Raw genomic sequence first — 14,396 nt, 5'->3', positions numbered from 1 at the left:
TCTGATCCGTTCCCTCTCATTACATTCAGCCTCATGTTCACGGGGGAAAAACAGGCCGTGGGTCACAGGCCAGGTTTGCTTCAACATCAAGGAAATTCATTTAAATGATGCATTTTAATGTTAGTGCCAATGAGGACAGTGCACATTCTGTTTCATCCAGCTGTTTGTTTTTCACTCTAAATGGGTGATGCAGAGTCTGGGGATTTGTGGTTAGGAACAGTGCAGATAAGTTGACCTTTGATCCTTTGTTCCCCTGAGTAAATGGTAGATTTTTGCTCCCAGAGTGACAACAATTTGCACACTAATGCCACCTAGTGTTGCGTTACGAGTGAACGTTGCATACACACAGGTCACTTAAAAAGTGGCAGAAGTGGCACCTGGGGTGGTCTTCTGCTGCTGTCACCCATCTGCTTCAAGATTCCACGTGTTGTGTATTCCAAGATACATATTTAGTAGTAATGAGTTTGAGTTTCAGTTGCTTGTCTATAATTTTTTGAACCATTCTGGTAATTCTCCACTGACCTCTGGCATCAACAAGGCATTTTTTCCCAGAGAACTTCTGCTCGTTCTCTGTAAAACCCCAGAGATGGCTGTGAGTGAAGATCCCCGTGCATCAGTGAGTTTCTGAGACACTCAGACCAGCCTGTCTGGCACCAACAACCACATCACATTTACTGTAAATCATCCTCTAAATGATTCTGATGCTCGCCTTGATTATGTCTAAATGAGTTCCTGATTGGATGTTTATGTTAACAGGCAGTGAAAGGGTGTACCTATTAAAGTGGTGTGTGGAATTGTGTTGAGTCATTTATTTCCAGAAATTTCATTTCCTATGACAGTAGACAGGTTTTTTTTTTTTTTACTTCCACAATACTCTAATACAAAAAGGTTTTTTCCCTCACAAATTACTGTAAAAGACAGGAAAAAATAAATAGCAGTGAAGACAGTCACGATATTATTAATGAGGGCACAGCGTGCCTCAGCCAGACTGCGTGGGAGCAAACCAGCTGACTCGGTGAGTCTCCTGTTTGTGCAGCTCATGAGCTGATGGATAACGCTGCAGGGTAAAGTGGACCATGTCGAGGTGACTCAGCTCAGGAAGAGTTCTTCTTGAGGAAGTTGATGAGTCCATTGGTGGAGGAGTCGTGGGAGTGGACCTCCGCAGCGTCCTTGAGCTCTGGCTCAATCTTCTTCGCCAGCTGTTTCCCGAGTTCCACTCTGACAGTTGGCATAGAGGAGAGAAGAGCGGGGATAGTTTCAGTGACCATGAGGGACAGTTCAAAAAACAGACAACATCACCCTTGCTAACACTGTTGGTTCTATTTTTTTCTTTTACTTTCACACAGTACTGGCTCAAATAAGACACAACAATTACAGATGTTTAAGTCACCCTCCTGAAAACACATTCTTTTCCACATGTCTAGCATCTTAACATATTCACATGTGTGTGATGTTTATGCCTGCACCATCAAATCAAATGGAAATAGTCAAAATTAGGGCACTAACACACCTGATTCAAATGATCACATAATCAGCAAGCACTGCAAAAGCCTGATAACGAGCCCTTTATTTGAATCAGGTGTGTTGGAGCAGGGAAACACCTCTAACACATGCAGGGCAGTGGGTCGCTCCAGGACCAGGATTGAGAAACACTAATATGTTTTTAGGATAATTTTTCTGACATGTTAAGTGTTTTTTCTACACAACCTGATTATGGGAAAGCTGCTCAAAGAAATATTAAATTGATACAATAAAAAACGGACTCACCCCCACTGGTCAAAGCTGTTGATCTCCCACATTACACCCTGGATGAAGATTTTGTGCTCATACATCGCTGTGACACAAGACAAAACAAAAACTCATCAAGAGTTTCAGTGGACGTCATTGTCTCATTAAAAAATGCAGCAGAATCTTGCACAGCACCACTGCATGTTCTTACCTATAAGTGCTCCAAGTGTGTACGGTGTCAGCTTTTTGAAGATGATTGAGTTGGTTGGTCTGTTTCCTTGGAAAACCTGTGTTTAAAAACACAAGGAGAAATGATTCTTTCGCTCTCTGTATGCCATTATAACAAACGCTCCTGACAAACTGTGGATTATTGTGTTTATTCATGGTCAGTGGTGGGCACCAGCTCCCAGCAGCTCCTGTGTTTGCTTTCTCCAGTCTCAGTAATTGGCATGGTCTCCTGGAAGCACTTGCTCGTGCCAAGTGTTATTTGTTTCCTACAAATAACATGAGATGACTGCTTTTTTTCCCACTAAGTTGAGGTTTAAAGCAGCACCGCTAGCTTAAAGTTTCAAGAACAACAGCGCCCTCTGTTGCCACAGGTGATCATTTACTCTGTTGGTCTCCAAGTCAGAAAACAAAGTTTTCATGTTGAAACTGACTAGAGTTAGTTACGTCAAAGCCTTTAAAATTTATCTTCAGTTAAGCATTACGTTTAAACATAATTGACTCAATTCTGGCAGTTTTAAAACTGCTTTTTATGTTACCATAGTGACAGACCAGGTCATGGGTCTGCAACCTTTAGCCATTTTTGACCCCTCTCAAAAACATCACATATGAAGTTGCATATATCAATAGAATAACCGAAAGTTAGTTGCATTTGTGAAATTTAAGAACTACAAAAAAAACCAATGACATTTCATAGCTGTCACAGGTTCATTTTAGTGTTGGGAATGGCTTTCCATATTTCAAACACAGGTCTGTCGGGTTTGGTGAGGTTTTTATTTTATATAAATACATTTGGCGTAGACGTAGGATGCGATGCATAATTGTAACTGACGAAATATTAAATCTCTAATCTCTAAATGAGAGGTGTTCACTTTGAAAGAAATTGAAATAAATGTTTTGTTTTTTTCTTTCAAAGCTACAGTGAGCCACATGCTGCTCTATAGAGCTGCATGTTGCAGACCTTTGGACTATAGGCGTCCAGGCTGTCATGCAACATTCTTTTAAAGCTGTTGCTTCCAGTTAAAATTGCTGCATACTGTTGTTTTAAGGCCGTTTATCATTATTATAGTCACTTTCTCTTGACTTTTACTCACTTTGTGAGGCAGGATTTTCTCCAGAGCGTCTCCACTCAGGCCACTGGCCTCCAGCTCTTTCTTAGCCTCCTCGGTGGTCTTACCCTTCATCAGAGCTTCCGTCTGGGCCAGAAAGTTGGCCAGCAGAATCTACAGCCACATCAAACACACACACACACAATGTTTTACAACTAAAGATACTGATCGGTCTCTCTGTTGCTTTCAGATTCTGTAGCTTGTATGCTACTTTTTCTATACGTCATGTATTATGCAAAAACAGATTATCCTTCTTTTTTCTTTTTTTTTTTGAGTTCTTTCTGTATCACAATACATATCCAGTTACAAGAGGATGTCATTTGGGATCAGCAATCCCTGGACCCTCATAAAACAGTCAACGATGAATGAATAAATGAACAAATTAATGAATGGTGGTGGAACCTGTGACCTTTGCGGATGACCCCTCAAACGTATTCCTCAGGTTTTCCATGTAATTAATACACATGCTCAGATCACAATCCAAAATTCTTTTCAGGTCACTATGTTTAAGGAAAAAAACATTCCCAGTGCCTTGAGTTTGTTTTTCCACTATTGAATTGAACAAACTTCCATGCAGCAAGAAAACTAAAGGCAATATTTGAGTGTATTAAAATATGTATGCTTATATAAAACCACATTTGCTCTCATGACTGATCTGCAGTTGGTAAAACCAGTGAGGGGTACCTTGTGGTGCAGGCTGTCTCTGATGGGATGCTGAGACTGAGCTGGGATCAGGAAGTCGGAGGGCACCATGCGTGTTCCTGTGTTGAAGAACGTTATTTGCATGAACACACGGAGGGGGCCCATGTTGCTTCATAACCTCCTTGCTATTGGCAAAGCTAGTAAGAGGAATCAGCTGTGTGATTCTGATGTTAAACATTGACTGATTGATTGGAACGATACCTTGGTGGATGAGCTGGTAGAACGCGTGCTGTCCGTTGGTTCCTGGCTCTCCCCACACTATCGGCCCAGTGTGGTAGTTTACACGTGCTCCATGGTTGGTGATGTACTTTCCATTGGACTCCATGTCACCCTATAGTTAACGAACACGTTCATCATCAAAATAAGACCTTCAAAATCACACATGCAATTCTATCTTGAAGTTTTATCAAAATCATTTTTTATGTGTCTATAATGGAAAGAATATTATTATTTCTTGATTTAGAGGTGAAATTATAGTTATTTACTTCCATTCCTGAACAGAAATATCAGTTTTAGTGGTTGCATATTATGCTTGATTAATTTCTGACTTCTCAGAGAAGCCCAGTGAGGCGTCTCAAATATGGGTATAAAAGGTTTCTTATTTGCCAAAATGTTTTTATGAGAGGTGGACAGTTAATTTTGATTAGAACAGTATATATATATATTATAAAAACATAAATTATATTTTCCAGCCCCTTCGTCAGTTTTATACAAGGGATTATTAAACTGCCTCAGTCATCTTTTAAATCCATTTAAAAAGTCTTTTATAATCTTTTCTTGGAGGCCCTCACAGAGATCTGAGAGGCCTGCATCAGTGTCAGACCTGTTGGAAGTAGGCAGTGAAGCGGTGCATGTACTGGTCGTAGGGCAGCATGGCGTGCGTCTCAGCATGGAAGAAGTTAATGTACCAGATGCCCAGCAGAGCCAACAGGACCGGAGCGTTCTTATCCAGAGGAGCGGTGCGGAAGTGGTTGTCCTGCAGGGGGTGAGAGAGGGAGGGATTTACATTCATGTATTCCGTCTCTTCTTCTCAGCAGGGCTGATGTACATGGTTTTTCTGCATTAGAGGGGCAGAGAGCTGAAACTGAAGTAATCATGACATCCCGGTTTATACCCACCATCCAGTGAGCTCCAGACAGAAGCTTCTCAAAGTTGTCAAAGCCTGATGAGGACAAGAAAAGTTAAGTGGCTGAAACGAGCATAAACTATTGATCATTAGTATAACAGTATTCCAATTTTTAATGTCTCCTACCATTAATATCAGCAAAAGAAATCTCTGAATAGTCGTGTGCATATTGTTTTATAAGGTTGTCAGTGGTGGTTGGTTCACCTCTTGGGTTACACAATAAAATACCATTAACTGCTGTGTGTGAAAACACAAACACAGGCATCTCTGGTCCCCCGGGCGATGATCTAATGGTATTGCTGATCCTCTGACTCTTCACACAACACCCACATTGTGATTGCATGACAATGTGTAAAGATGGTGGACATTATTAACATTTAAAAGCAATTTAGCCTGCTGACTTTCAGCACCTATATGTGCTTAAAAACAAGAGCAAGAAGACACTTGCCTCATGTTATGCCTCATCCCTGATAACAGTATAATACACATTTTGCTGTGTTCCACTACGTCAAAACGTCCGTTGTACATACCAATGTGCAGGGCAATGGCCATTCCAATTGCAGACCACAAGGAGAAACGACCGCCAACCCACTAAAAGAGAAAATTGACAAAAATACTGGAGATGCATTTTTTTAAGTGAAACAAGCTTTTCATACAGAAAAAAGGTGGTGAGAACTACACAGACCACAGAGGAAACATTGGTGCACCTGAATATTGTGAAGTGTCATGTGTTATAAATAATTTATGTTCATTTTTGGCCAAGCTAATTTTCTCTACATCAGCCATTCCCAAAGTGTGGGCCATGAATATAAATAATAAATGTGTTTTTTATTTTCAGTTTAGTAAATGAGTTTTAAATTACTGTAGAGAGAAGACAGAAGAGAGAATCAATTCATGGCGTTTATATATTATTAAATTTGTTTTCTTTTATCTGACCTAGTATAGCAGGTAGTACATATATACATATATACATATATATACATATACATATATAGCAATAATGTGACCTTCTATGTCCTAATATTTCAGTATTTACACTCAAAGTTAATTTGTCGTTCATGCATGCGTTGAAAGATAATGCTAAATTCAGAAACAAAGTGCAAGTGGACAGATTATTAATCTGAGTATGGGACATTATTAATCCTAGTCTCATGAGTTGTAATTCAAGGTTAGGGTGCGCTTCAGAGGATTTATAGATAGTTCTTAAGTTTGTGAAAGGCTTCTCGACATGATAAAGGCCAAATCATAGCTGTTACTCTGTAAATACCAACAATGTAACCGAGTGCAACTCGCTGACCTTTGGTACGACGCAGCCTTTACAGTAACCTCTGCAAGAGAAAAGGTCGCTACCAATAATAACTAAGTCTGCAGAGAGGGGCTTCTGGTTTCCAAGCAGCTGCTGGCCAGAGTGTCCATCCCACCTACTTCACAGGTCAAAAGTCTGATTTATTTATAGCTGCTGCTGAATCCTGCCACATCACAGTCAAGCCGTGAAGCCTGCACACAGTTTGCCTTAAGGCTTGAAGAGCACTCACATCCCAGAACTCAAACATGTTCTCAGTGTCGATGCCGAAATCCTTCACTTTGGGCTGAGGAGGAGCGAGAGAGAGAGAGAGAGAGAGAGAGAGAGGGTGAGGGGAAAGCAGCATAGTCACGATCAGATGTTTGAACAGAAAGGGAGGATTTATTCACTGATGGTGGGTTGTGACTTACTCCATTTGTAGACAGCGCCACAAAGTGCTTAGCAACAGCAGCTTTCTGTTGAAGCGTGCAGAGGGAGCAGAGAGAATATGAACAAATGCATCATACGTGAAGTTGTCTCTAGTGAGAGGGCACTACTGCATACTCACATCTTTGGCGTGTTCAAGGAACCACTCTTTGGCCGACTCAGCATTGGTAATGGTCTCTTGGGTGGTGAATGTCTGTTTAAAAATGACATTATAATGATTGATGGCAATGATGGTGTGTAAAAAACAGAACTCATCGTGTTCCCCTCCGAAATGACATTTCCCGTCACTGTGCCTATGGAGTATAGGCACAGGCAAGAGAGGTCACTATAAAGGCTGATGTCAAAAATATTCAACATTGCATTTCAGGTGTGGTGCAGTTTCAAGAATCTATTTTGTGTCCAGCTATACCTTGGATGCAATAATGAAGAGGGTCGTCTCCGCGTGGAGCTGTGCCAGGGTTTTGGCGATGTGTGTTCCATCAATGTTGGACACAAACCACACCCGAGGTCCATCTTTGGAGTACGGCTTTAGGGCTTCAGTCACCATGAGGGGGCCCTGCAACAGAAAAGCTCATAAGAGTGACGATGCATGTCCGCAGAGGTGTGAAAGAATAAAAGATGCACTCACAAGGTCAGACCCTCCAATGCCAATGTTGACAACGTCTGTGATGGACTTTCCCGTGTAGCCCTTCCACTCGCCGCTGCGAACTCTCTACAAACAGATAAATATGATCATTATAAAGTAACTGTCATCAAAGCTACAAGCTGGGTTATAGCTGTCATGCCCTTGATACTGAAATCCACCAAGCTGGTGCTGCCTTGGACTCACGTGGCAGAAGCCCTTCATTTTTTCCAGAACCTTGTTGACTTCTGGCATCACATCCTTGCCATCAACCACGATGGGGGTGTTGGAGCGGTTCCTCAGAGCCACGTGGAGCACAGCACGGCCCTGCATTTGCACACGTCATAACACACAGAGACACGTCAATGTGACAGTGATCCTTTCCTGTCCAGGATTTAAAGGTTATTGGGCTGTTGTTGTTGAGTTTTGTGTATCGGGGATATCGATAGAGAGAGAGTTGTCTTTCAATTTAAAGGCTGTGGGTTCCATTCCCGGCTCCGCTAATCTTCATCCAAGAAGCTTAACCCCATGTAACCCCTTGTATAGAGAAGTATGTCACTGAGTAGTCTGTTCAAAATCTTGAACTGGCTTGACACTGTGGGAAACTAAGTGGTGAAATTCGATGGAGGTTTGTGCTCTCTGAGTGCTTTCTCTAGTTTTTGTATGTCACACAGCGTAAACACCCCAATCAGGATCAATGCAGAAACTGGAAATCACTGACAATAATCTCTCAGGGTCGTCTGATTTGCTGCAACTGAGCGAACCAAAAACTAAATGTAAGCTCAGAGGAGGGCCAGGCCTTCGCTGTTGTGGCTCTGCACGTTGTATTTTGTCATTGTGTCTCTTATTTCCACCGTGGTTGTTTTAAAGTGCTTGACAAATAAAGTTGTATTGGATTGGAATAACCAGTTACAGTGGACAATGAGAAGCACCTCGGTGAAGTTGATCTTGTCTCCTTTAAACATCTTCTCTCTGGCAGCTTCAATGCCTCTTGACTTGGCCTGAAAAGGTAAACAGTAAATGTTAGTCCTCTACAGGCTCAGATCCATTACCTTAAGTATTTGCATGCATTAAAATAGTTTTTCAAACTCCATGTTGATAGATTTTGGCACACACAATAATTAGGCTTGAGATAGAGTTGTGAGTCTAATGAACAGGACTTTCTAATGAAAAGGAGATATGAATTAAAGCCATTTAAAACACACCGCTTCATCTTTATTTACAGGGCACTGTGTAGACATGCCATCCTTTGAAACCCAGATCCATTTACCCACAAACATGTTCACAACATGATCAGCGCTTAATAAATTAACTTTCAGTTTTTTTGTACCAAATAAATGGAATAAAGTTCAAGAGCATTTTAAATATCTGCATGATGATTTGTTCATGATTTGTTTTTCATCGCTTATTTTTCTCATAATTGCTTTTTAATCATTTTTAATTGAACCTCATAATCTTTTATAGCCTCAGGTTTCAACATTGTATCCCAGTTTGTTGACTAATTTGTCCTTTCGTATTTTATTACTATATATATTTATATATATCACTACCAGACTTGTCTGCTCTATTTTTGTTTTGTTTGACTTATTCATCCTTTTAATGCAGATTCAGGGCATTACTGTGAATAAGCTTAGATATATACAGATTTACCAGATCGACCAGCATCTTCATGACGTCCTCTGTGATGAGATTCTTGGAGTAATCCAGAAGAATGTCTGCTTCCTCAGTTTTCAGAGTGAGACTGAAACATAGAACAAACAGTGGCAGACACAGGAGATTTACAGTAAATACAATAATCAAACAGTAAAATCTAATTTCTGACCATTATGTATTGAGCTGTACAGTTTGAATGTATTACAGCATTCTCATGTCAACTGAAAAACCTATGCTACAAATACAGCAAAATTACAGACATAAAAAAATATCTACATCATGTTCACTGGTGCTGTGCAGGACGTATTTTCATCCAGGTACCTTTTGAAGACATATACCTGAGCTTGTTGAATCTCTCCTTGTCTGCCTCAAACATGTGCCTCATGTTGAGGTTCAGGGCATGGGCAGTGTACCATTCCTGCAGCTTTTTGAAGTTGGGGTCCTGTGTGAGTCCCATGTTGTCCAGAGAGGGCTTGCTGTGCTCTGCTGTGCTCAACTAGTCTGGCTGAGTGGCAGTGAGCAGGTCAGAGGGAAAGCTTTTTGAAGGGTATCCAGTGCAGAGAGTGCACACAGTAGTCCCTCCTACCAGAGACACAATATACTGGTCACGCGTCCACTCCTGCAGGGGGTACAGTGCATGATGTAACCCCTGCAGAGCTACACCACAAACACACTGCAGTGCATGTACTGGAAATTATAGAGTTTTATTGTGAGTTATACTTGTTCCTTGTTCGCGGGTCTCTCCAAGATTACATGTTGATGTCAGTGTGCCTGCCTGACTAAATAAAGTCAAGAAGAACACACCGACTGATCTGTTCCAAGAGAGCAATGGGTATTTGGTGACCCTGACCCCTCCTGGGATTTGAATCAGTGACCCTCTGGTTACAGGGCCACACGGTGGTATAGTGGTTAGCACTCTCGCCTTGCAGCGAGAAGACCAGGGTTCGAGCACCGGTTGGAACAAGGGCCTTTCTGCATGGAGTTTGCATGTTCTTCCCGTGTGTGCGTGGGTTCTCTCCGGGTTCTCCGGCTTCCTCCCACAGTCCAAAAACATGCAATGTGGGGAATAGGTAAATTAGACACTCTAAATTGACCGTAGGAGTGAGTGTGAGAGTGAATGGTTGTTTGTCTCTAGTTGTGTGTGGCCCTGCGATGGACTGGCGAACTGTCCAGGGTGTACCCCGCCTATCGCCCGATGTAGCTGAGATTGGCACAGCACCCCCCGCGACCCTCTGGTGGAGGATAAAGCAGTTAGATGATGACTGACTGACTGACCCTCTGGTTACAAGTCCATTTACTTTCCTCCTGGCTGTGGGCTGTACTGTATGCATGAACACACAATTAATAAAAGATTTAAGATGTAAGGTGTTTCTTGTTTGCAGACAAAAAGTAGAGCATTTATCAGTGGTTGGGCACAAAGGGAGTGGAGCTGCCATCCATCTGTATGTGCACAGTAGCGCCCTCAACAACCATTTGTTGAAGTGCAGGCTGCAATGCTCTATTACGCACAGCAGAGGGCGAGAAAACATCAGTTTATCGTTGGGTAAATTACACATCCTCAGTCTAGACAGAGAACTCAACAACAATAACAAACATAAGAAAACAACTATATACGATATTATGCATAGCCACATATATATCCACTATACACACACTGGACTCCGATTGTTTTTGTTTGTTTGTTTGTTGTATGTGTATCGCTTTGAACGTTATATGTTTTTATGCTTTCTATTTTTACTGACTTCATTTTTATTTTATTGACGTCATTCTGTACAGCACTTTGGTCAACCTCGGTTGTTTTTAAATGTGCTCCATAAATGAATTTGAGTTGAGAATATTAAAGTAAAACATATTCACATATTCAAGACATTGTTTAAAACTGTGGCTAACATATTAAGTACTTCAGAAGAAAAAACAAACAAACAGAAGATAATCAACACAAAATAGTTCTTGTCATAGATTGATACAATTTAATATACGTATTTATATAAACCAAAGTTAAAATATATATTATTTTGAATTTAGACATCGTTTACATACATTAATACAAAACAGGAACAAAACAAAACATAACAGTTCACTGTGAGAGTTTTATTGTGAAAGTTGTACCGGAAGCCTTGTTTTTAATTGACGCGCTCTTGACGGCGGCTACACCGACAGGGGATTCGCTGTCAAGAGGGTGGATGCCTAAGCTGGTGAGCGATGCAGTGCTTTACTTCGCGTGTACTATTATTTTCCTTGTGTTTTACTGAAGGTGTTCGGTTTAATCCTGGTTGACGCAGCACTGATTCTTGTGGCTCTTCACTGGATAAGCAGCGGGCTGCTCGCATTACCTTGTGTTTCTGTCGTGTCGCAGAGAGCTAGCTGGGCAGCTAAGGCTAGCTTTTCCCTGCTATGTAGCTAGCCTGCTTAGAAACACCGATGCGTCCATCATCGGACATATCTCACTCTGACATGGTTATTGCTGTTTATCATTCGTACTTGAAACCTATTCTGTCAGTGAGATATGCGGCCAAACAATCACAGAGACAGACAAATGTGCATGTGAAATTTGTGTTCAAATACAAGCTTAAATGTTGGTGTATGGACTAATTTGATGCCTAGTGGTGAAAGCGCATCCGCTTAGGGTGGTGAAGAGGCAGCAGCAATTGGCGGTGTCGTCTATTTCTGCTTACGCTGTCATTGGCTTGTATGTGTGGATGATGCTTTGGACTAATCGTCGTCCTGACAGCAGACAGTCGTGACGGTGCCGGTAACCGACGAGTAGGTGAGTAAATGAGTCTTGTCGTCACCAGCGACCCGGTTAGTCAACATGTCCGAAAACGGACCTGGGCGTTCTCGGTTTTAAGTTATGCGCTACAGTCGCTCCAGCACAAAAATGGAGCGTAGGTTCAAGTGACGACAAAGGGGTGATTTGCGGCTCCTGTGACAGTGTAATTGTGTCTGGAGTTGAACTGACAGTGTTGATAAACCTCGGGGACAGAACAATAGCTTGCTAGCTAACAGGCGAGTGTGGTTCTGTGTGGCCAGTGGCCGATGTTACAGACGGGAGTGCAGCAGACCCAGGACACCGGGTGTTCCCCGTCTGTGTACGCGCTGGCGTTTTCCTGTCACCGATACCGCTGACGCCTCTCCGGCGACACTTCGTGCAGGGCATTCAAATTCCGTATTAATAGCTGCGACATAATGCTCCCGTGACTTGGGCCATGTCGTTCCGCAGAGTTTCGATGAAACCGGCTAACTACGCTTGCGGGTGATTCTATTTCAGCTTCCTGCTAAACAGCTATTTTGAAAGAATCCTTATAGCTAGTTCAAAACAAACACAAGTTAATTATCTATCATGTTAAAGTAGGAGCTAACGGCGTCTCGCTGCTGCTAAAACAGCTATAGAGGTGTTGTGATGCTGCTTTTCATTTCACTCGATGATGGGAAGCGTCAACAAAATGCCTTTTTATTACATCTTGATTATGCTTCATTTACGCCATCAAGTTTAGACGTAGACCGATGTATAGGCCTCAGTTTTGCCATGATATAATAATCGTCATAGGTCGATTATTATTCATGTAAATGGCCAGTATTACTTCTAGGTTTATGTAAGTTTGCTAATTTTTCTCCATAAACTTGACAGAAGACACAAAAACTTTAGTTTTCCATCCAAAAGTTTATTTGTCAAAGTTTAATCATGTATCATGTATTTGATACATTATAATAAATTTTATTTGTTGGTGTTTTTCAAAATACCCAAAGTCATGTTACAAGGCATAGTTAAACAACAGCAATATGTCATATATACTAGATCAATAAAACAAGAGCAATAACACAATATACTATACAATTGAGAAATAGAATTAATATATATTTACAAAGTTAAAGACAGTAATAAAGAGTGAATTATGTCACAGAAAATAATAAGTGTGAATATTAAGTAAATATTAAGTAATATAAAGATTAGACATTATGTTTTAACTCTATATGCAGACACAATGTGTAGATTGGTGACACAGACCGTTAAGTGTTGTTCCATAAGTGTTCATTTAAGTTACTTACTTTTGTGTAACCTATTTATACTCAACCTAAGTCTAATCCCAACCAATCCATTTTTGGATTTCTAAATATTGGCATTAGCCATAGAAAAACTTGGTTGACCTCTAATCATGTTGCACCTTCCTAGTCTTCTGCGGTGACATGGACTTATGCACTACTTACTACTTATCTTGGTGAACTATATCCCCATATTTGCATAACAGCAGTGGATGAAGGCACACATTGAGGTGGTTTTTCACCCTTGTGGGTTAAAAAGTTGTGATACATAAAAAAACCCCACACACATAAAACCTGATTTTTCAAACCTGACGCAAACTACTTTTGGAGGGGATTTTTAATTTGACAACAACAATGTTAAAATGAAAGTGTCTTCAGCATGGAACGTTGTAAAATACACATTTTTTTGAATGTGATGGGAGTTTTGCATGGTCACTTGATTGATAGGAGAGTGCAATGATACACCTCCAAGTACCCTGTATCCATGTTTGAAAGATGCAGCATAAACCTGGTTGCGTTGAAAAAAACAATAAATATAACCTAAGTCTCCATAGTACAAAGGAACGATATGAAGAAGTGCATTAAAAAAGATGCCTCAATTTTTTCAAGAGGGTGTTAGACAGCCACTGTCTTGCCAGTGGCATCACATGGATTCATCTTTTGCTATTTGGCTTGTAGATTTTAATGTAGAGTTGCCTCAAGTCAGTCTTGAAGTTTCTATTCTATTCTTAAGATATAAAAGACCTAGGCAGGTGGAGATTGTAAAAGGTGAAACCTTTGTTTCGTGGTCTATGGTCTGTGTCTCAGGCTCATTCCTGGCACACACAACAAACTCAGCACTGACTGTGTCAGTACCACGTACCACCACACTTCAAAAAACCTGAACTATCCCTTTAGGGTCACAACTTTCCTGAATGTTTGCAGGCTCACACAACTTTAATTGAAACCTACTATATGACATCTGCCACAGCTGTGCCACTATGAGCTTGACAATATTCTCTGCATTTGTAGAAACTCATACTTTTCAACAGCTTATTTAACTGTGTTGGTGGACTGGCACTGAGGCTCCATGTTGTTTTTTCTTTTTTCTTTCTCGCTGTCACCATTTGTCAACATGTGATGTGACGTGACACTTTCCCTTAGTCTAACACTGAATCCGGATACATGAGTGAGGAAGTCGACCTGCAGTCACAAGATTACTGTTTGCTCTTGCCTGGGGTGGAGATCAGGCCTGTGCTTTAGTGACTCTATCTCCACAGACCTGAATGATGTTTCCCTCTACAAAAGCCTAGTGTTTCTCTTGCTGCACAGTTTTAGACAGCTCAGATCAGTGTCACACAGTAGTCAAGAGATCAGTTAACCCAGGTCATGGTATTATTGGAACCTGTTTTAAATATTTTGTGCTTTGATTTTTACTTTCCACTCTTTATTTGGGCCAGGCAGTAATGTTGACTTTTTGCA

General features: G+C 41.0%; 2 protein-coding genes across 3 annotated transcripts in view; one reads left to right on the top strand and one right to left on the bottom strand.

Annotated features, from left to right (window-relative positions):
- Positions 1 to 794: 794 nt before the first annotated feature.
- gpib (glucose-6-phosphate isomerase b) lies at positions 795 to 9,420 on the bottom strand. Its single transcript, XM_044030528.1, has 18 exons — positions 9,233 to 9,420; positions 8,892 to 8,982; positions 8,174 to 8,242; positions 7,449 to 7,568; positions 7,248 to 7,331; positions 7,029 to 7,175; positions 6,741 to 6,812; positions 6,604 to 6,648; positions 6,426 to 6,479; positions 5,421 to 5,481; positions 4,883 to 4,926; positions 4,588 to 4,740; positions 3,966 to 4,095; positions 3,747 to 3,823; positions 3,048 to 3,176; positions 1,940 to 2,015; positions 1,768 to 1,834; positions 795 to 1,218 (listed from the first exon to the last, which is right to left on the bottom strand). The coding sequence occupies exons 1-18, from the start codon at positions 9,349 to 9,351 to the stop codon at positions 1,095 to 1,097; spliced, it is 1,662 nt and encodes a 553-aa protein (XP_043886463.1). The 5' UTR covers positions 9,352 to 9,420; the 3' UTR covers positions 795 to 1,094.
- A 1,611-nt stretch (positions 9,421 to 11,031) lies between these two features.
- LOC122772456 (granule associated Rac and RHOG effector protein 1-like) overlaps positions 11,032 to 14,396 on the top strand; it is a 34,752-nt gene continuing 31,387 nt past the window's right edge. The window contains exon 1 of one of the 2 annotated variants that reach the window (XM_044030527.1): positions 11,032 to 11,089. The gene's annotated coding sequence lies outside the window, so the exon portion shown is untranslated. Of the gene's footprint in view, positions 11,090 to 11,156; positions 11,662 to 14,396 lie in introns of those variants that run through there. The other variant, XM_044030526.1, reaches the window with a different exon arrangement.

The sequence above is a fragment of the Solea senegalensis genome, linkage group LG7, assembly GCF_019176455.1.
Source record: "Solea senegalensis isolate Sse05_10M linkage group LG7, IFAPA_SoseM_1, whole genome shotgun sequence".
NCBI lineage: Eukaryota > Metazoa > Chordata > Actinopteri > Pleuronectiformes > Soleidae > Solea > Solea senegalensis.
The sequence above is the reverse complement of the archived record's forward strand: the minus strand, read 5'-3'. Positions and strand labels throughout refer to the sequence as shown.

Bases quoted from the DNA above. Each gene is read 5' to 3' on its own strand.
- gpib (XM_044030528.1), bottom strand. From the start codon at position 9,351: ATGGGACTCACACAGGACCCCAACTTCAAAAAGCTGCAGGAATGGTAC. The intron at 8,243-8,891 runs GTAAATCTGTAT...TTACCTTTTCAG, and splicing joins TGAAGATGCTGGTCGATCTG to GCCAAGTCAAGAGGCATTGA. The intron at 5,482-6,425 runs GTGAGTGCTCTT...TTTCTCTTTTAG, and splicing joins ACATGTTTGAGTTCTGGGAT to TGGGTTGGCGGTCGTTTCTC.